The 22,423-nt window shown below is 36.1% G+C and overlaps 1 protein-coding gene across 1 annotated transcript; it reads left to right on the top strand.

Moving 5' to 3' along the window:
* The first annotated feature begins 120 nt into the window (after positions 1-120).
* Positions 121-22,037, top strand: ripk2 (receptor-interacting serine-threonine kinase 2). Its single transcript, XM_051136226.1, has 11 exons — positions 121-814; positions 3,608-3,761; positions 3,930-4,085; positions 6,204-6,361; positions 7,163-7,212; positions 10,953-11,114; positions 13,228-13,313; positions 13,503-13,595; positions 13,714-13,807; positions 15,829-16,053; positions 18,152-22,037. The coding sequence occupies exons 1-11, from the start codon at positions 624-626 to the stop codon at positions 18,532-18,534; spliced, it is 1,752 nt and encodes a 583-aa protein (XP_050992183.1). The 5' UTR covers positions 121-623; the 3' UTR covers positions 18,535-22,037.
* The last annotated feature ends 386 nt before the right edge of the window (positions 22,038-22,423 follow it).

The raw sequence follows: 22,423 nt of genomic DNA on the forward strand, positions 1-22,423 counted from the left end.
GAGAAATCCCGTCCCCTTCGACAGGATTGGCTGTAAGGGTTTAAAACGCGTCTGCGATTGGACACGTGAGATGTCATTCATCTACCCGCAGCAAACAGTGATCAGGTCAAGGGCGGGACTAGACGGGTGGTTACACACAAAAAAAAATAACGTTGCGGTTTTAGTCCGACCCACTCATTCACACACCTGCGAAGAATTTGTCAAGCGCTCACCCACCGCGACGACCCCGTTTCGTCATCGTTAAATCTTAAACTGCGGTGATTTTATGTGATTTTGGCGGTAATTTACAGTTTGTTTTATGGCGTGATATAAAATGCGTTGTTCGGATTGGGGGCGTGTCTCCAAGCGCGAGCTGTAGGACACATTTCTTTTCCATCTGTTATTCTGTAACACTTTTAACAAGGATATTTTGACTACATAATATAGTAGTCAGACAGATGCACCTAAACGCCTGTCTCTGAGTAACGTAGTAAGTAGATTAGATCGCAGTCACAACATGTAGATAAAATTACATGCGCGATATTTTCTCTCTCTGTGAGGGTTTTCAGCAGTAGCAGTGCGCTTTCGGTTCCCCTTTCTGTTAAAGCTGAACGGGCCCGTCTCGTCTCATAATATCCTGAAACATGGAGCACACCGGCTGCGTCAACATCTGCAGTCTCACCAGCACCTTACCGGTGATCCCGTATCGGAAACTAACGGACCTGCACTACATCAGTAAAGGAGGCTTTGGGACCGTGTTCAGGGCGCAGCACAGTGACTGGCGCACCACAGTGGCGATCAAGTGCTTGAAACTGGATTCACCGGTTGGTGAGAGGTGGGTTCATTCAGTGCACTTGTGATCTCTACTTTGCTTCCTTATTAGCTCAAATGCATGGCTCCTAAAACATTGTCAAAATCTGATATGCTACTTATTGATGTACTGCGATTGTTTCAGTCTGGTAGGACCATACATGCTGGTTGTTGCAGGTTTTTAGGAAAAGATAGTGTCCAAATAAGGTCACTGATCTAAACTATTATGCAGCACTTACGTACATACGTTAAGTATGCGGCCAGACAGCATGCTTTGGAGGTCCTGCAGTTGGGAACTGTATGTTCAAGACGTGTGAATGTATTTTTAGTTCTGTGGCCCATACAAAGTAAGAATATGATGGGCTAGAAGCTCTTTTGAGACTGTTTTGTGCTAATAAGCACCGAGTTACAGCTCAGAAGTTCTTGTCAACAGTTCAGGGTTTCTGATCATGGAAAACCTGGAAATGTTATGGAATGTGATTTCCAGGCCTGGAAGAGGCATGTAAAGAAGTTTTGAGTAGTTAATAGTTAACTGAAAGTTCTGTCATATTTGACTCAACCTTATTTGTTTTTTTTTCAACACTAAAGAAGAAATTCAGGAAAAAGTATTGGTCACTGTTTTAGGGATGCACAATGTCTGTATTATAACATTTACCAACTGTTTTTAAAATTTTATTTATTTTTTTAAATAAATCAGAATCATCCGATATTGGATGACTAATGGTAAAAGAGGGGCAAATGAGCATTTATGCCGTCATCTGTCACTCAGTAATAGTTTACACAGAAATGAAAAGTATGTCATCTTTTTTCACACTTCTGTTCATCTTCAAAATGCAAAGAGGATTATTAAGAAATGGTCCATTATGAACTTTTTGAAACCAGTGTTAATTTTGACTGGCATTTTTGATTTAGTCTTAGTCTTTATCTTGAGACTAAAAAGCTTAATAGTCTTAGTCACGTGTTAGTCATTTGAATCTTTAGTCATTGCATTTTTGTCAACTTTTAGTCATTACTTTTAGTCAAACTGCAGTTACCAACATTTATTTTGGTAGCTCTTTTAGTCTTCAAACAAAAATAACCATTCATTCTTTAGACCAAATCAAAGCTTATGATAAATATGAATCAGTGATTGAATTTGGGAAAACTTGAATAAATTATGAAAATTTTCTTTTTTGGGTGAACTATCCCTTTAACAGTATGGAAAAAGGAGTACTTATTATTATACTTGTACTTCTACTTATCATTATATAAATATTATAATTATAGTTATATATAGTTTATAATTTTTGAAAAAGAGGCACAATAAGACAGATACGCTAGAGATGCAAATTAAACTCATTTTTCAGATACGGTATGTTTAATTGACATGTAGGCTATACATTTATTTAACGTCTTTTGGTTAACATTATTGATATGTAGGTATTTAATTAGGAATGCTGTCCCTCTGAGGCATGTAATACTGACACATTCTGTTTTTACCCACCTGTTTACGTTTGCTTAAGCCATAACTTACATAATTTACGTGAGATACTCACATTTGGACTACTGTGTGTGCATTTGAGCACTGAGAACTGATCGCATGCTGTCTGAAAACAGAAGAAGTGGAGGCTGCGCGAGAGAGAGCACTTCTGGTGTTTGTCTATCAGCGCGATTCCACCTATCCCGCCTTCACTAACTTTAAGTTAGATCTGGTGATTCTATCCCTAACCCTTCAGGTGCTGAGGCCATTGTTTCAGATCCCAAGTTCACATTTTGGTAGCCTATCTTTCCGTTACTGCTGCCATGCTGAAACTAGACATGCAAACGCCCCTTATCCAATCTAATGACAGAGACGCACATTTTGAAAGAGGACAGTTAGCCTGTAGGATGTACTTTCAATGTCTGGTAGTCCTCAAATAACATTCTCGTCCCGTCTCGTCTTGTTAACGAAGAGGCGACATAAGTTTCGGCATACTTTTAATCATCATATATTAGTTTTAGCTCGTCAACGTCTCGTCTTCGTCACAGAAAAAAATGTTTGTAAACAAATATTTTTCAGTGTCGTCTTCGTTGACGAAATTAACACTGTTTGAAACAAGAGTTTTGGGTGACTTTCAGCAGAGAGACAGAAATCTCTCCGGTTTCATTGAAAGTATCTTAACTTGTGTTTAGAAAGATGAATGAAAAATATGGGTTTAGAACAGTGTGAGGGTGAGAACTGATGACAGAATTATAATTTTTTGGTGAGCTAATATTTCACTAAAATTATTAATTGTAATTTTTAGCGAATCCCAAAGGTGAGCTAATATTTCACTAAAATTATTAATTGTAATTTTTAGCGAATCCCAAAATTACATATATATTTGTTCAGACTGTATTAAGTGACAACATTGAGAAATCCCTTGAGGCATTTAAAATGAGTGATTTTAGTTTGTCGTTTCATTTTTAATTTGTCAGAAGAAAATGTAGTTTTAGTATCCTCCAGTAATGTGAAAATAATTATCAGCTTATCAGTATTGTCCAGAATTTTAATATTGAATATTACATTTTAATAGTTAATGTAATTGTAATATTCTCCTTTCATAAAAAAAGAACACAAAAGCATTATAAAAACATAATTTATGAACTGTTCTGAGATGCCAAGATTGTCAAGATTTTCCCTGAACAAAGTCCATGGAAAAATGGATAATGCGAGGTATAATGGAAAAAATATTGTGTAAATTCAGTGGTTGAAAGCTGTGGGAATCCAGGCAGTATGTAACTTCTACTGTATCTATTTAATAATATTGTCTGATAGAGAAACCCCCAGTCTTTGTCTAATCATTCATCTTTTTTACAGGGAAAGGAATTGTTTATTGAAGGAAGCTGAGGTGCTTCACAAAGCTCGATTTAACCACATCATCCAGATCTTTGGGGTGTGTAACGAGCCTGAATTCTTCTGCATTGTGACTGAGTACATGACCAACGGATCACTGGATGAGCTCCTACATGAGGTATAACTGTACAAACAGCATTCCTTGTACATTACATACTTCCTGTTTAGTCTGGTAGTATTAGTGTAATAATTCAATTTGAGTTTGCGTAATGTACAGTTTCACTTTCTGCTTTGTGGCATATAGGTTCTTGAATGTTCACTTCTGTATTTTCTTTTTGCATTACAGAAAGATATGTACCCAGTGGTGGCCTGGCCCTTGAGGCTGCGTATTCTTTATGAGATTGCTTTAGGAGTCAACTTCCTCCACAATATGACACCACCCCTTCTACACCATGATCTTAAAACTCAGAACATCCTGATGGATGGGGAGTACCATGTTAAGGTTTGTGGAGATTTGTTTGAAGATGTCTCCATTCAACATTTTATTAGACTTTCATATGTGTGTTTGGATGCATTTGTAGATACTTTCTTTCCTGGAACTTGCAAATGCAGTTGTTGAGGTATTTAAATGTCAGGGTGATCAACTAGAAGTTTTTGTTGGAATTTGAGTTGTTGTTGTAATGTGTTGAAATCCATATTTTGACTTTCTTCTGTGGAACACAAAAGGAGATATTTTGAAAAATGTACTGGTCACTCTTTTACTTGCTACTACAATGGGGACTGAAGCTCTGAAGCTTCAAAAAGGACACAAAAGCACAATAAAAGTATCATGGAAGGGCTCCATATTAGAGATGCACCGATTGACCGGACTGGGACTGGAATTAGCCCTTTTTCCACATGACCAGCCCGTTTTGACGTCACAATTATGGTGACTGATAATGTATTTGTGTCGTGCTAGATAAGGCTTGCGCAACCTGAGTCAGTATGCGTGAGAGACGCATGTAGAAATCAAAACAAATGAGTGCTACAGTGCTCATAGAATGTTATATATACATACTGCGTTACCAAAAAAAAAAAAAGATATTTATAATATACTTCTTTAGGTAAGCAACGTTGAACAACGTTTCCCTGAATGTCAACATGATTGCAATGTGACACTGATTTTTGTTGCGACCCATTTAGGGCCCCACGTAAGAAAACCATTCTAAACAAATGTAACAGTGGCAAGGGCAAAAAGTTAAGATTTTATTGTACAAATAAAAAGAATATGACCAAAAATAGAAACATCAAGAAATGTATTTAAACAAAAACAAATCATAAACAAGGACTGGTGAGCTAACTAGTTTAAACTACAACTTACTCAAGAGTTAAGAAAACTTCTTATCTCCCGATGAAGAAATCAAACACAACAAAATCTTCCGGGTCAGCTCACTTACTTATGCTTTCTGTGTACTCTGTAGTAACTAAACAATCACTCACCATCCTTGAACAAAAGAGAATAATGAAAACCAAAATCAAAGACAAAACAGAGTTCCTAGGGCAAGCCGCCTTTGAAGTGCCACCAGCAGCTCTTAAATAGGCAGAGGCTTCAGGTGTTCTTACTAGTCTTTGCCCCCATCCAATTAGCAGCTGCACTCAGAAAAGAAAACAGAAAAAGAAAGAGCAGGGGCTCGTAACATTTTGTACAGTAGTAGTTCAATAAATAAGAAGTTCAAATTAAGTGACTAACATTTTAGACACTATATTGACTGTTTTTGCTCGTTTTTGCTCAGTTACGCTGACAAAAATAGTTTTTGACGTTTTTGAACGAATCAAGTGAGTCAGGGATTCAGAAACCCATTCATAAAAAATTCTAAATGAATCTGCCATTTGAACGAATCGGTTGAATGAATGACTAAATAACTCATTTGCCAGCACCTACTGGTGATTTGGTTTCATATTTAAAAGTATCACTGCATTTCCCCACTTTTCTTATTTGTATGTTTAAAAAAATATTTAAAACATTAATCTTATAAAATGATTTGTGTATTTGAAATTTTGCAGTGTGAATGCATTTATAGAGAATATCTGTAACTTACTCAAGATTGGGGGAATTGTATTGTTTTATAAAAAAGAAAAAAAGAAAAAGAAATTGCAATCAGTGCATCTCTACTCCATATCATTTGTGTGCTGTAATTCCAGTTTTCTTAAGCTATATGATAGCTTTGCATAAGAAGCAGACTGACATTTTAGTTATTCACTAAAAATGCACCCTTTAAAACCCTAGTCTTTTTTCATTGTAATTGGAAATGAACCAAAAAAGCAAGATATAAAAAAAGGGTTAGAAAATGGTGACAAATGTAGTACAATGGTCTTTTAGAATTTTGTGTCTTGACAGACACCATTGAAAAAACGATACTGGTTATTAACCAATAATCAGCATACGTTTTGAAATTGACTAATTAATTAACTATGATTTTGCTTCAATACACTCCTAATTTGCTTTAGTATGTGCTTTGTAAGTACTAATAAAAAGCCAGTAATTAATAGTGAGAATTTGTCCCTGAACTAAAATGTTACCATTCATTTTGCTGTAACCTCTCATCTAACGTGCATCTTGTCTGTCTATTTTTGTGAATAGATAGCTGATTTTGGCTTATCTAAATGGCGCCAGCTCTCTATCACTAAAGGGTCCGGCTCTAAACCTGCCGAAATGGGAGGCACAGTCATCTATATGCCACCTGAGGAGTATGAACCTTCCAAGAACCGCAGAGCTGATGTCAAATATGACATGTACAGGTCAGTTTCTGTAGATTTTACAAAGCTTCCAGTTTTGACCGGATGAGTGAACTTCCTTCTGAGTTTCAAATTATATACCTCAGGCTTTTAAAGTACTGCTCTCTCAGTTCCTGTAATTTTTGGGGGGGGCATCCCCTTAAGACGTTAAGCTGTCCTTATTGCACCATAGCCCCAGTTTGTTGCTGACTCAGCGAAATTCCTGTCAGATAAGGGACATGTTCCACCCTTAACTGATCTTCAGAGTTCATATGGTGAGCCTGGAAATGTCAGGGGAATTTTAAAAGTGATTTTCAGACCTGGAAAAGTCAGGAAACATTTTTCTAGTTATTATCACTATAATATTTTATCAGCTAGAAACCTATAAAGTCCTGCTCCAAGTCACAAGTGAACGGAAAAGTAAAAAAAAAATACAGATGTGCAAACCCTTTGTTTGGGTGGGAGGAATGTAGCAATACAAAATATTGAATATGATGGGTAGATTTTATAATACGTTACCAATTTTCCAGAACGAAGAGAGGATGGGTTTAATCATAGCTCATAGCTCACCAAAAGTACTCATGAAAGAGGCCTTTATTTTGTTCTTTCACTGCTCTGGTCAAAAAAGGGAAGTGATTTAGAAACTAAATGTCAACGTGCCTACATGTCTGAGGTTTTTGCGATCTTAGTCAGAGGGCATGTTGAAATTATTTCACTGATAGGACAGTGTTTTATCTCCAAAGGGGGATTGCCAGATGTGGATGTAAAGACTGGTCAGCAGCAGTGAAACCTTTCTCTCATCTGCTTCTTTGCTTCCTCTTTCAGTTATGCCATTATCATGTGGGAAGTGCTTTCAAGACGGATACCATTTGAAGGTACGGTCCACTGAGCGGTTACGAAAAGTATACCAATAGATTTCATGACACACACGACTTGTTACATTCTGACTGCCCTGAATGTGGCCCAAATCTGTGTGATCATCAAAAATAGTGAACAAAGGTGATCTGGTGTCCAAATCGGTTCACAAATCAGACTGAATTGTTCTTGGAAGTTCTTGGGTTAAAAGAATAGATCACCCAAAAATGTACATTTTGTCATCATTTACTCGCCCTCATGCCATTACTAAATTTGTATAAGTTGTTGAATACAAAAGAAGATATACTGAAGAATTCTGAAGAACTAAACAGTTGTTGACTTCCATAGTAGGGAAAGAAATGCTATGTAAGTCAGTGGGGACCATCAACTGTTTGATTACCAGCAATCTTCAAAATATCCTCTTTTATGTTACACATAAGAAAGAATGGACTATTTTATCAGTGCTCTTACTATCTTTCTGGGCCTTGAATGTGTCGTATGTGTTGCTGTCTATGCAGGGTCAAAAATATCTTAATTTGTGTTCAGAAGGTGAATGAAGGTCTTACAGGTTTGGAACAACTTGAGGGTGAGAAAATGACATTTTCTTTGAAAATTCTGTCGTTACTTACTCTCATGTTGTTTTAAACGCGTACAATTTTTTTTTTTTTTTTTATGGAACATTTTTATTTCTCTGTTTAATTGATTTAAGAGTAGTTCGCTTAAGACAGAAAAAAAACATATTTCCTCATTTGGGCATGTGTTTGTGGTGTGCCTTTGGTAAAGAACTTCTTTAATGTTGACCTCTGAATGTAATAATGGGAATAATGTGTATCTTGAACACATATCAGTATGAGTGGACACAACAAACAGATTAGAACTAGAACACATAAGACTGCAGTAATCACAGTCTATAATTATAATTAAGTAATTAACTTTACTAAAGAAATGGGCATAATAAACAGTGTTCTGCATCTGCATATGGTTTTACTGGATGTTTGTGACGTGTGTTATGCCATGCTTAAAATACCAAAACCAAATGTTCATGAAGTTATAAAGACCTCCTTTGACATGGATGGAATTTTTAAAGACTTCTCTTCTGTTCACCAAGCCTGCATTTATTTGATCCAAAATACAGCAAAAGCAGTAATATTGTGAAATATTTGTACTATTTTAAAAAAAACTGCTTACTATTTGAATGTTTTTTTAAAAAATGTAATTTATTCCTGTGATCAAAGCTATCATTACTCCAGTCTTAAGTGTCACATGATCATTCAGAAATCATTCTAATATGCTGACTTTTCTGTTCAAGAAACATTTTTTATTATTATTAAAAATATTTAAAACTGTTGTGTATTTTTTTTTTCATGATTCTTTGAGTAGAAAGATGTAAAGATCAGCATTTATCTGAAACAAAAAGCTTTTGTAACGTTATACACTATACCTTCAATAGCTTCGAGTCAATATAATTTTTTTCAACATTTTGAACTTTTTTTTTTTGAGTTTTCAATATAATAATAGCAGCAAATCAGAATATTAGAATGATTTCTGAAGGATCATGTGACTGGAGTAATGATGCAAAAAAATCAGCTTAAAAATCACAGGAATAAATTACATTTTAAAATGTATTCAAATAGAAAACAGTTCTTTTAAATAGTAAAAATATTTCAACATTTTTCTGTTTTAGCTGTACTTCGGATCAAATAAATGCAGGCTTGGTGAGCAAAAGAGACTTCTTTAAAATACATTAAAATCTTACTGTTCAGAAACTTTTGACTGGTAGTGCATTCTGAAAGTTTTCCCTGCTTATTCTATTGAGTACAACACATACAGCACAAACAACAGGGTTATTAACATTAACTAATTAAATTCTGTTACTTTAAATTAAATGAATGTTAACTGAAAAAAAAAAACCTTAATCTGATATTATTTCAGTTAGTTGCCTAGGCAAAGTGATCACAACTAACAAAATATTAACGGTGACTTTTGCCTTAATAAACTCCTAATCTGCTGCTTATTAATAGTAAGGAAGGTAGTTGTTAAATTTAGGTATGGGGTGGGATTAAGAGATCTAGAATATGATCATATAGAATAGGGGTGGCGAACGTCGGTCCTGGAGAGCCACAGCCCTGCAGAGTTTTGCTTTAACCCTAATCAAACACACCTGAACAACCTAATCAAGGTCTGAAGGCTTACTAAGAAGCTACAGGCAGGTGAGTTTTATTAGGGTTGGAGCTGAACTCTGCAGGGCTGTGGCTCTCCAGGACTGGAGTTTGCCACCCCTGATATAGAATAAGCCATTAAGTTTGTAAGTGCTAATAAACAGCCAATATGCTAGTAATAAGCATATTAGTATATTGGTCCCTAAACTAAAGTGTTACTGGCAAAATTTCTTATTTTTATTTAGTGTAACTTCATGTACTAAAATAGCTAAAACTAAAACTAAAACTAAAATCACTATATAAAAATTATATATATATATATATATATATATATATATATATAATTTTTATATAGTGATTTGGTGTTTTTATATATATATATATATATATATATATATATATATATATATAATCACTAAAACTTTAACTAAAATTAAAATGAAAACTAAAATATAAAAATAAAAACTAATTCAAAATATTGATAAACTATACTAGTGTTTGAAATTAAAATAACACAGCAACTGATGAAGTCAGATTCATTGTGCAGCCCTACTCAATACTAAGCACATTTTTTGCTGTGTCATATTTTTGATGCAAAAAAATCATGACACAGATTTCCTCTTATGGTCACTTCCTTCTCCATTTCATAAACTGCAATAGTCTGGTTATCCAGGCAACATTCAATTTAGGGTGGGTGATATGACAAAAATATCTTATCAGATTTTTTTTTTTTTTTTTTTTTTTCAGGAAAATTATGATTCACGTTTTCTCTCTCATGTTGGTTTTACCATATTGCAAGTTGCCTAAGTAGTGCGGCCAAACTTATTTCCCTATTTTAAAATCAAAGCCCGACAAGGTAACAAAATATAAAATAAAAAAGACTATATACTATTTTTTACTAATTCTTATTAAAGCAACTGTATTAAAGTTCTTGAGTAGTGAGCAGTGAGTAATTCTTCTCTTTGTGTTTTGTTGTTTTGTTAAAGGGATGGTTCTGCCAAAAATGAAAATTCGGTCATCATTTACTTACCCTTAAATGAGTTTCTTTCTTCTGTTGAACATAAAATAATTTTTGAAGAATGTGGGTAACCAAACAGTTGTTAGTCCCCAATGACTTCCATAGTATTTTTTCTTTCCTTCAATGGGGACCAGCAACTGTTTGGTAACTCATATACTTAAAAATACCTTGTTTTATATAAATTGTAATTTTGACTGAAATATCCCTTTTATGACAAGCGGCAGCATATTTAGTAGTATTAGTCTGCTGTCACTTTAAGAGCTGGCATCTAAGATACGGGCACGCATCTGTTTTTCTTTCAACTGTTTTACTTTCACTTTATACATAACCAACTGTGTTTATATGTAAACCTTGTGCATTTTTGACAGTATTAGTGCAACCAGATGTAAAAGATAATTTAGTCCAATAAAGGATTTTTAGTGTGTGTGCACTTCATGTATATGTGCTCAGAAAAAGACTCTCTATATTTCTTCAAAAGCAGACTGTGGAGACATTTTAATTATCCACGATCAAAAATCTTGATATCGCACACCCCTAATTTATCCATTCTCTGAAACTGTCCTCTTGTTTTGTCTGTGAGCAGAGGCCACCAATCCCATGCAGATCATGTTCAGCGTTCTCCGAGGATCTCGACCCGACACGGGCCTGGAGAGTCTGCCTGCAGACATCCCCAGTCGAGAGACCCTCATTAACCTCATGACCTGCGGCTGGACCGCCAACCCAGATGAACGGCCCTCCTTTCTCAGTAAGTGTCAGCCTTCGCCCCACCTTTGACCTTTCCCCTGCTTTTCACAATCCCTCTGAATGTGTTCACTTCATGCTGTCACAATCCAACAGGGTGACTTGTTCTTGTGGTTTGTTAAATATTTCAAATGTTGAACCACAATTCTGTCATTGGTCTTTACTGGCAATTTTGTCATCTCATGATAAAATTTGGTTTTACAGACAAGTTAAAATGTTGAGTCATTACAAGTGAAGTTCTCCTATGAAGATTTCTCTTTTGCAAACCCAGCATCAGGGGAATGAGGAAATGACTCTGAATAGACTGAGAGACCACCGGGGTCATCTTCACGTGTCACTCATCCAGAATTGTTGTTTAACCCGATAAGGTTTAATAAATCAGTAATGAAATTAAACAATGTGAAAGCAGACAGTTTTACTTCCTACTAAGGAGCAGACAATGTTGAATAATGTCTTTTGGCACAGACCTGGGTTCATTTGAGTTGAGTTTTTTTTTTTTTTTGTAATATATGAAAGGAGTACTGTTTAAACATTTTTTGGGGGATTTTCAAATGGTGATTTGTGGCACAGATCATGTCAGCTCCGATATGGTCCACAATATTCTGCAGTGATGTAGGCCAACCTGGAAGTTCATCACCTTGGTTCACTTGACAAAAACCAAATGAAATTTTTTTTTAGTATAGTCTTTTTTTTATAGACCCTTGAACTTGGCAAACTTTATGCCATCAGCCCATTTCGTGTCATGTTTTCTCTACCGAGGTACTACCATTAAAAAAAAGCCAAATTTTGAGAAAGCAGATCTGTGTTAATTCATGTGCATCCAAGCTTTTGTTTTATTCATAGTAAGAATGCAGTGATGCACAAAGGAAATAGGTTATATAAAACTAATGCGTAAGCATGCAAAAAAAAAATTCCCATGTGCAAGTGAATAGTAGTTACTTGAGGGCACAAAAAGTGTTTCTTGTGTGCATGTAAAAGTTGTATTTATTTTTTTATTATTTGTTATTTTAGGGGCTCTGTATGTTGTCACTTCGAGAAAGTCAATAAAAAAAATTAGTATTTTTTTTAAATATTAAATACAAATATTACTATATATAATAATACTATAATTACTATTTTATATATATCCAATAAAAAATAAAGATATTTACAGATAACTATTATATACCAAATATAAAGCTGAAAATAATCCTCTATGAACCATTTGTGTTAAGTATGGTCTGAAAAACTACTGAGAAGTTTGGAAATTGGAGTCTGGAAATGTATGGAGTTTTGAAATGGAAAATGTGTAGGAACCTTGAATCAATCAATTTGCTATGAATTATTACATGACCACGGTCACATGACGTCACCACCATTAAGCTTCTGACAACTCTTTTAACCTTTATTTAAAAAAAAAATCCTGAAAGTTTGCAAGTGATTATAAACACAATGGATAGTGTGTAGATGAGTTTACCTGTTCGGTGTGATGACACTTAATGTCCCAGACTACCTGCGTAGTCCCATTTTGCTACTTGTTAGCAACCACCTTTTTCAAGACAAGTAAATGCCTTAAAATATCACTGATTACTGATGTATTTTATGTTGTAAAAATAAACATTGAGCATACCTTGAGCTTGTATTACCAGCAGACCTCATTTCAGACATTTAACCTAAAAACTGCAGGAAAATTAAACTGGAAGTGTTAAATGCTAACTCGTTTCCAGGTTTTGGCCTACAAAAATGCTTCATCCCTGTCATACTGTATTGGTGTGAACGCAACTCTTGGAAGTGAACCATTATTGGTGGTGTATACGTTATAACAGGGTTTCCCAAACTGCAGTTCAGACCTGTTGAAAAGCTAATAATTAATTACATTAATACTTACTAAACACTTACTAAAATATGAAATATCAAATAATTAAATGATAAATATGTTGATTGTTTACCTGCATGTCATGACCATTAAGTGACATCAGAGAACTGTGAACATGTGAGTGAAAAAGTTTGGGAATGCTGCTTTTTGAATATTAAATATTTTGAGTATTGTTTATTTGTTTTAGTTTGTGTATTTTAATTGATGTTTATTTTATTTATTTGATTATTTTGTAGCTTAATAGCTGCTTTGTACCATACAGATTGTCTCATTGAACTGGAGCCCATGTTGAGAAGATTTGATGAGATTGATTTCTTGGAAGCAGTTTTGGAAGTCAAACGAAGTAAGGTGAGTCTTCAAGGGTTTGGGACTGACTTTGCATGGATGTATTATATGTGGAGAACTTTTGTTTTAATGCCTGTTTTTGTCTACATTTAGAAAGTGGAAATAGTTTGATTGTATCATCTGGCTCTTAGGTAAAAAAAAAAAAAGAAAACGTTAAAAGAATTGTAATTTCTTGTGCATTCCTCTCCTCAGTACATGAGACCATCAAGCTGCTGCTCATCGACTCAAACAAACGGGAAAAGAATTGAGGAAAAGACTGTGAAGGAGCAAAATGTTCCTTGGCCAGTAAGTTTCTTTTTTTTTTTTTTTTTCTTTAATACAAGTCCTGTGTTGTTGATGGTTCAGTATGAGATGAGAATAGTCTGGTGAGTGTCTTAATTTTCTTGTTCATGTTACGTGACAGGACAACAGTTCCACATCTGGATCAGGATCCTGCTCTTCCCAGGAAGCAGAAATGTCCCATCCGGGCTTCCTTACTATATCAAATCCATCTCAAGGCAGGACTCATTTCTTCTAAAATCAACAGATCACCCAAAAATGAAATTCTACCATCATTTACTTACCTTCATGTTGTTCACTACTTCTGTGACTTAAAGGGATAATTCACCCAAAAATTATAATTGCCCCATGATTTACTCACCCTCAAGCCATCCTAGGTGACTTTCTTCTTTCAGACAAATACTAAATATTAAAAAATGTCCTGGCTCTTGCATGCTTTATAAAGGCAGTGAATGGCTGTTGGGATTTTGAAGTTCGCTAAAGCTGGCTGCACACTAGATGATTTCCAAATCGTAACCGATTTTAAAACCACAGCCTGTTAATCCTCTGAAAGCACACACCATAGACGATTCGAGCAAACCGCGAGACCACACACTTGTTGATTTGTAAGAACTATTTCACAATGACATAAGATCTCACAGAGACTTTCAAGATCAAGCGTGACTAGAGAAGAAAAACAAATGGAAGACAATCGACGTGTCAGCTGGCTCTCCCGGTGCGTGCTTTGTTTCACAGTGAAAAAAAAAAAAGTATAAAAAAGAACATGGGTGATGTATTCTGCTGTGCACTGGCTATCGCGGGTATCACGTCAGAGGCAGCCCGATCAATAGTTGTAAATATCCTACATGATATTGATTTGAGTTCGGGGGCGCTCCGTCTCAATCAGAGCAGTTAAATAATCGCCACAATAATGACACCACACAAAAAATCGCTTGCGGCAAGCCATGAATCGGGCCACAAAGCTTAAAAACAGCCTTAAAAATCCTCTAGTGTGCGGCCAGCTTAAAGAGCATCCATCCATCATGAAAAGTGCTCCACACAGCTCAGCGTTAATAAAGGCCTTCTGAAGTGAAGTGATGTGTTTGTATAAGAAAAATATCCATATTTAAAACTTTCTAAATCGTAATCTCTAGCTTCTGCTAACTGTCATACGTGTGTTCATGAGACGGTGATGCCAAGGAAAACCAGTCTCCTCTTGGCTTATATGGAAATCCTCACTGTTTTTTTCAAATCCTCATTTTGTACTTCCAATTCGTGACCGGTGTTTTGTTTTGCTCTCTCCAGTGTACTTCCACAACGTAGCTTACGCAACGTCCTACGTTATTCTCTGGAATGTCACTCTCTCGTAAGCATGTGTATGACATTTTGCAGAAGCTAGAGATTACGGTTTATAAAGTTTTAAATATGGATATTTTTCTCACACAAACACATTGATGTGCTTCAGAAGGCATTTCTTAACCCCCTGAAGCCATGTGGAGCACTTTTTATGATGGATGGATGGACTTTAGCGGTAATCTCAACACCCATTATAAAGCTTGGTAGAGCCAGGACATTTTTTTTTTAATATAACTAAGATTTTATTCGTCTGAAAGAAGAAAGTCATACACACCTAGGACGGCTTGAGGATAAGTAAATCATGGGGTAGATTTCATTTTTGGGTGAACTATCCCTTTAATTAACAAAATTTGCCCGAAAATAAATTGTTGAATGAAAAAAAAACAAATACAAAAGGGCTTTTTACACTTACCATAGTTAAACCCTGTGTCATTCTAAACAGAATTGTGGGTTATTTTAAAGTTTCTCTCTGCTTATACTTTACCTGGGAATAACAATTTTCAAAATTTTTCCCTCAAACGCTGCAACGAATGTTTATACATTGCACAGTTTCTGTGACTGTGCAAAGCACATGAATATGGGTTGGGTTCGATGTCTTTTACTAAGTCATCTAGTCATAATGTTGTAATGCTGCATTGTTTTACACTATACAAATTTGGCACCACAATGCGTGAGTAATCTCCAGAGCAGGTTTTCATAACAAACTAGGTCATCAATGCTCCTTTCCTGGGGGGTTAAGAGCAGGGTTTAGATTGAGGATAACCCAGGGTTAAGCACAGTGTGAAAAGCCCTAATGACAAAATGTTGGCGTAGTGACATGCGTGTAAATTTATTAATCTTACTTCCATCTACCCTTTGAATTCTTTTAACTGGTTAATTTATTGGTGCTGTTCTACATCATCAGGTGTGTCAGGTGCTCAGGCTGGTCCACAGACATCAATAATGTCCCTTCCACTTGATCCTCCAAAGCCTCTTGTGGACCACTGCTCTCGGAACAACCTCAGCCCTGAATACCAGACGGCGCAGGTTGTGTCCGACCTCAACATACCTATCAAACCCCATGTGCCCCAGAGCGAAAGTGACCTGGCTCTTGCCATACAACCCCTCACGCTGCAGGCACACCCACAAGGTAACCACACCTTAAGCCATACCTTGAGCTAGGGCTGGGCAGTTTTTCAGATTTTATCGATTAATTTGAATGTAATGTTTTGTCACAATTTAATTTTTTTTTTAGAAATCGAGGAATCGATTTTTAATAGAAATATTACCAAACATTATAATTAGACACTTGCCAGTGATAACAGTAAAGAGAAAGAGTGCCCGCGTGTAGGTGTGGATATTGACGACCGGTTCCAAATTTCCAAGAACCGGGTATTCGATCGACGCGTACATTTCGGTTCTGCTTAACAATTCCTGCATTTGCATTTTAATGTGATTTTTAAAGTTTAAAAATCAAACGATTTAAGCCCAGGAGGGGAAAGAAGTTGCGCACCGTTTGTGTGCAGCGCACCCTTCTGAAGCACGAGCACAGTGAACAGCGGTCCCCGGTCCCGACCTGTGTCCATTCTCAAACCGTTCTGTGCATTTCTACTGCAGTAAAGGATCTGACTTCTCTTCGACATTTACCAGTAGGGCTGGGCGTTATGGGCAAAAATATTATCAGGATAATTTTTTTCATATCAGTCGATATCGATAATTATCATGATAAATGTCAAATCTTTATTTCTTTTAAATTTAAAAGTCAGATTTTTGCTCCAAAGTGAAAGTTGTAGAAACCATTCATTTTCCTTAACAAAATAATTATCTAAATAGAAAAATAAATTTCTGCATGTTCTAATGAGTTTAATATTGTTTCAAATCAGGAAACGGGTTTGGGTTGTCTGATAATGATAATAATAATAATGATAGTAGCTTGAGGATGCAGAGGTAATTTTGTTTGTTCATTATCAATCAGTACCGTCTGTAAAAATTATAGCAACCTCAGTTTTATATGGTTAAATTTATTCTGACCCAGTTTGTTTGTTTTTTGTTTTTTTTAATTAAGCGTTGGTCTGCCATAGTAGCAAACATACATTTTAAATCATGATAAACACAGTTAAAACCACACATAATGGTACCTCAATGCCATGGTAAAAATATAACTACTTGGTTTTATAGGTAGCCTATTTGTATGAAAAACTGTAGTCTAAAAACATTCAGTATAAATGCACACATGCTATAGCTTAATTACAAATACATACATACTATAATTATATTCCATTACTCCTGTAATAAAATTCAATATGAATATCCCACAACTCTTCATATTGTTTAATCAAGGAAAATAATATTGCAATAATTATCATCAAATTATTTTTATTGATTTTTATTTTTTTATGTTATTGGAATCAAAACTAGGAATCATTAAGAATCAGAATTGATAAAATTCAAACGATACCCAACCCTACTCACGTGTGACACGCTCATTTTGCAAGGTGCCATTCACATGCGACGTGGGCAGTGGAATAGGAACAACATGCAAGAAGATGTGTATGAACTTCTTCTAACTTGAGCGCTGCGTTTTTATGATGCCATTTCACGCATGAGATGCAAGTGCAACAATCAAACGTGACCATGTTTACATAGTAAAAGCAATGGAAAAGCAGCGCAACAGAGTAAAACTACTGTATGTCTGATATTTCAGACATACAGTTCATGTTTGCTGTTCATTGTTTTTACATATTTATAGTTAATAGTCTGCTGGTCTTATACCTTCAGTCATTTTGAATTTGAATAACTTTGACTTTTGAGTTTTGTTTTGTTTTTTTTTGTTTTTTTTAAAAGCATTTTCCTCATATTATTTCTTAACATATAATATGAGTAAGACAAGACAAGTTTGTACAAGGTGCCGTTGTAGTGCATGCTTTTTTTTCTTTAAAGATATTTAACAAGTGATTTGTTTAACATTTACATCATGTTGACAACCTCATATGTGGTGCACTTGAAGCAGAATTTTCTTTAACTAGAGGGTTAATAAAGAAAAAGTTACTTGAATCATGTTGTTGTTACGTTTTCAAGTTGACTGGTTAAAAATCGTAAAATATTGAGAATCGGTCAAATGTTCTGGAAAAATCGAGATTTTAATTTTTTGCCATATCGCCCAGCCCAACCTTGAGCATCCGTAAGACCTTTTTTAAGTTGCTATCAACTTCTTTAATTCAGACTCCTGCTCTTGACTGTCCTTTCAGATTATGTCACAGCACTGGACACTCAAGGTCCAGCGGCTCGCTGGATTGCTGCCCGAAGGGAGGAAATCGTGCGACAGATGACGGAGGCGTGTCTCAATCAGAGTTTAGATGCTCTCTTGTCCCGTGAGCTGCTGATGCGTGAGGATTACGAACTGGTCGTGAACCAGCCCACACGTACTGCCAAAGTGCGAAAGCTTCTGGACACTTGCGAGCGGCATAGCGAGGACTTCTGCCGCGTGGTGGTGCGAAAGCTCCAGGACAACAAACAGATGGGCCTGCACCCCTTCCCCGACCTTAGCACCACCAGCCCTCCACCGCCACCTTATACCGCCCCCAGCGCCCCGTTCCTCTCCAACTCCTTCAACAACACACGAAACTTCTGACCTTCTCCCAATCACTGCTCTTGAACTGGAGCTCTGTGAGTCCTTCTGTCAGTTAAGGATGGGTTCCTGATCACATGCTCTTACATTTGTTTGTGCTGCTTGGCTGATACTTTGTATGCCTGGACAAGTACTTTTTCCCTTGTGGTTAAGGTGTTGGTGCCTATGACACACTTTGTGTGGTATCAACTTGAACGGTTGCTTTACACGCATTGACCGACTTGGGTCAAACAACCACTTGGCTTGTTTCGACTTCTGAACTATAGTGGTTGTTGGCGTAATGCGTAAATAAAGGGGACGCAAATTTAAGCAGTACAGTGGTTTAACATTGTCACGTTTAAACCTTTATTCCAGCCATTAAACGAATCTGGTTGCTGCTACTCGGAAAAGCAGTGGAACACCTAAGCAATCGATCCTTTCTTGTCATTTGCACTTTCCATGCCAGCAAATTTAGTAAAATAGAAGACTTGAGGTAAAAAAAAACAAAAAAAAACAACAACAACAACACACACACCCTCCTGTCATGCCAAGTAACGTCTATATCACTGCACAGTTACATGTCTAGACTTGATGAAAACTCATGTGAATCAGCAGTTTCGTTCTTCCTTTTTGTAAACCAGTCCTTTTTTCCCACACTTGCACTCAGAGTGAGGTCTGTTGATTGTTTCGCTTTGTGTTAAATGCTGTGTCAGGGTTGGTGGACATTTTGCACTTGTAGACCTTAGTCAGGGCAGACGCGGTTAAAGGGATAGTTCACCCAGAAATGAAAATTCTGTCATTAATTACTCACCCTCATGTCGTTCCAAACTGGTGAGACCTTCGTTCATCTTCAAAAGACAGATTGAGATATCTTTGATGAAATCCAAAAGCTTTATAACCTTGCACAGGCAGAAACACAACTGACACTTTCAAGGCCCAGAAAGGTAGTGAGGACATCAATTAAAATAGTCCATTTGACATAACTGGTTCAACCAGTTGTTGAATAAATCGTTATTTTTGTGCAAAAAAAGTGTTCTTGTAGCTTCATAACAGTACAGTTGAACCACTGATGTCACGTGGACTATTTTAACAGTGTTCTTACTACCTTTCTGGGTCTTGAATGTGTTGCGTTGCTGTCTATGCAGGGTCAGAAAACTCTTGGATTTCATCAAAAATGTCTTCATTTGTGTTCCGAAGATGAATAAAGATCTTATGGGTTTGAAACGACATGAGGGTGAGTAATTAATGACAGAATTTTCATTTTTGGGTAAACTATCCCTTTAAGGCTTTGAGTTGAACGTTACAATGTGTACAATGGATTCTACAATAGACAAAGTCAACAAATACCTTGTTTTTCGTTTGCATCACTGGAAGTTCAAAATAAAGTCTGTTGGCCATGAAGGGATAGTTCACCTAAAAAAAGAGATATTGTCCTTATGTTGTTTCAAACCTATATGACTTTCTTTCTTTTGAAGAATGTTTTCGTCAGTGGGGTCCAGTGTTGGGTTTTTTGGACCCCATTGACTTTTATTGCACAAAAACGTTCTTAAGAACGAAACTCATACAGGTTTTGAACGACATGAGGGTGAGTAAATGACCACTCTATTTTCTGGGTTTTTAATTTTCATCCTTTTTAAACTATTCCGAGTGCCAAAAAGCTTTGACATGTTTGGATTTTTGTAGTCTCTTTTGTAGAATTGATTGTTGTTCTTGCCCAGCTGCCATTGACGGACTGAACAAACCGAGCTCTTTCTTTCCTTGGTGACTACTGTAGCATCCTGTTCGTAAGCAATATTAGACAGCACATTCGATCACGAAGCCGAGTCAGTCCAGGCTGAATAGGGCAGTACACTGGAGTAGGCCAACTTTACACACAAGCTTTTCTTCTGTTATGTTTTGCTGTTCTCAAACGGCATGTCAGTCAAGAGCATTAACTTCGTAATAAACAAGATAATCAGTAACCTTCTTATTGAGTTGTTCACACTTCAGCTTTGATGAGTGTCTTGGATAAGTCCTTTTTTAGTAAGTATTGTGCCATCTGCAGTATGTAGCCTAGTTTTCACTGGTTATCATTGACTCCAGATGTAGCAGCAGACAGAGAACAGTTTACAGCACTTTTAATACATAAAACAGACTCTAGCATGAGGCAACTGTATTAAATATACTGATGTTTACATCACATCTGGATAGATTTTAAGAAATGCTACTGGCAAGATGCTTTAGTATTTAGTGACTTGCTACTGTTTATACAACCGTTGCCAGTTCAGACCAGCAGTCGTTGGAAGATTTGATTTCCACTGTTTATTACGCTTGAGACGTTTGACGTTATTTAGAAACGAAACCAAAGGGAATGAGTTAGCACTGTAAATATCGGCTCTACTGATCTTTAAGCAGAACACAAACGGAAATTCATGATGCTGAATTAATTTTGTGCTGATGTTTTGATCTTTTTGCTCGACCGATGAGCCAGTCATGTGCTTGATTATATGAAGCATTTGATAAGTGTTTTGCTATTCCTGTTTTCTCTCTTTCAGTGTTTTCAGGTATTGAATTCCTGTGCTGGTGGGTTTTGCATGCGTTTGCGCTGTAGACTTCCCCTCTGTGCAAACAGACATTGTTTTAGAGGCCTTATCGATACAGAGGTGATGTATTTTCCCTAGATTGATTACGTTTGTCCCCTGGAATGTCCTGACATTGGATGTTTTTTCATGTTTCCTTCTCTAAATCGGTCACGCTGTAGTTTTGGACTTAATTTCGGTACGTGTCGGATGAGGACCTCACTGTTGACCTTAGAAATTGAGTCAGTGCTAAGTTGGTGTTTGATGTTATTGACTCAATGTTATTACCATTGCAAGAATCAGATCTGTGTTTGTTATTTACATTTTTATGAACGGAAAGAATTTTTTTAATTGCAGATTCTTATGTTGACTCTCCAGGGTTTGGGACCATTTACAATATCGAGAGTATGTATGGCCTGTTATCGTTTTGTATTTATTTATAGAGTTTCTTAGTGATAATTTACATGCATCTTAAGTAGTTTGTAATGGGTTGTTGTGTTTTTGTTCTTTTGTTTGTTTGTTTTTTTTCTATATAGTTTTTAAAATGTTACTTGCTTTTAAGTGCTGTGCCAATCCAGTGATGTTATGAGGCTGAATGCATCTTTAGATTATTCAGAGGCTGAATATACTTTAGCACTCATTTCAGCAATATATCAGACAAATACTGAATTACCTAATGGGATGTTTAGGTCTCTGGATACAGAAAATGTTGCATTTTCATATCACATTTTTAAAAAAAAAATCACACAGGCTAGGGATGACTACTACTGATAATCAATGTTCATTTTTTGCCTTGAAGCTCTTAGACTTAAGATCTAAATGGCTTGTCATCAAATATAAAATGACAATAATGTATAGCATATGTAGCAGTGTACAAGTAGCATACATCTGTGCTCTGTTACTATGTGAGGAACTTCCACAAAAATGGTAAACTTTCAAGTGTTATTAAAATGTGTAGAATTTCCTGAATGTGTGGGGTTTCTTGTTCGTGTTACTTGAAAGTACATTCTGAACTCTTCTATTCCACAACTATGTTTACACAATAGCTGGCACTAATCTGGATTAAGCGTGACCTCTCTCAACAAGTGTGCTTTTGAAATCTCTTGTTAACTACAAAAACCATTTCCTCATTGATTTGCATAGGGCTGTTTCCTGTACCTGCATTATAATTATTAGTTTCTGTGATATCTGGGGCCATATTACAAACAAAATTAAGGAAAAAATATACTGTGGCAGAAATTTGAGTAACTGTGTGTTTACTGTGCGTCACTTCTAATTTTAGAACTCTTTTGTGTGTGTATTTAAAAGGAATTCATAGATCATTTCAAGGTTGAAAGAAAAAAAAAAAATCCTAA

This window comes from Labeo rohita, chromosome 2, assembly GCF_022985175.1.
Source record: "Labeo rohita strain BAU-BD-2019 chromosome 2, IGBB_LRoh.1.0, whole genome shotgun sequence".
Lineage (NCBI taxonomy): Eukaryota > Metazoa > Chordata > Actinopteri > Cypriniformes > Cyprinidae > Labeo > Labeo rohita.

Excerpts from the sequence above, each read along its gene's own strand:
- ripk2 (XM_051136226.1), top strand. The coding sequence starts at position 624 with ATGGAGCACACCGGCTGCGTCAACATCTGCAGTCTCACCAGCACCTTA. Across the intron at positions 3,762-3,929 it reads TGGATGAGCTCCTACATGAG|AAAGATATGTACCCAGTGGT; the intron begins GTATAACTGTAC and ends TTTGCATTACAG. Across the intron at positions 11,115-13,227 it reads TGAACGGCCCTCCTTTCTCA|ATTGTCTCATTGAACTGGAG; the intron begins GTAAGTGTCAGC and ends TGTACCATACAG.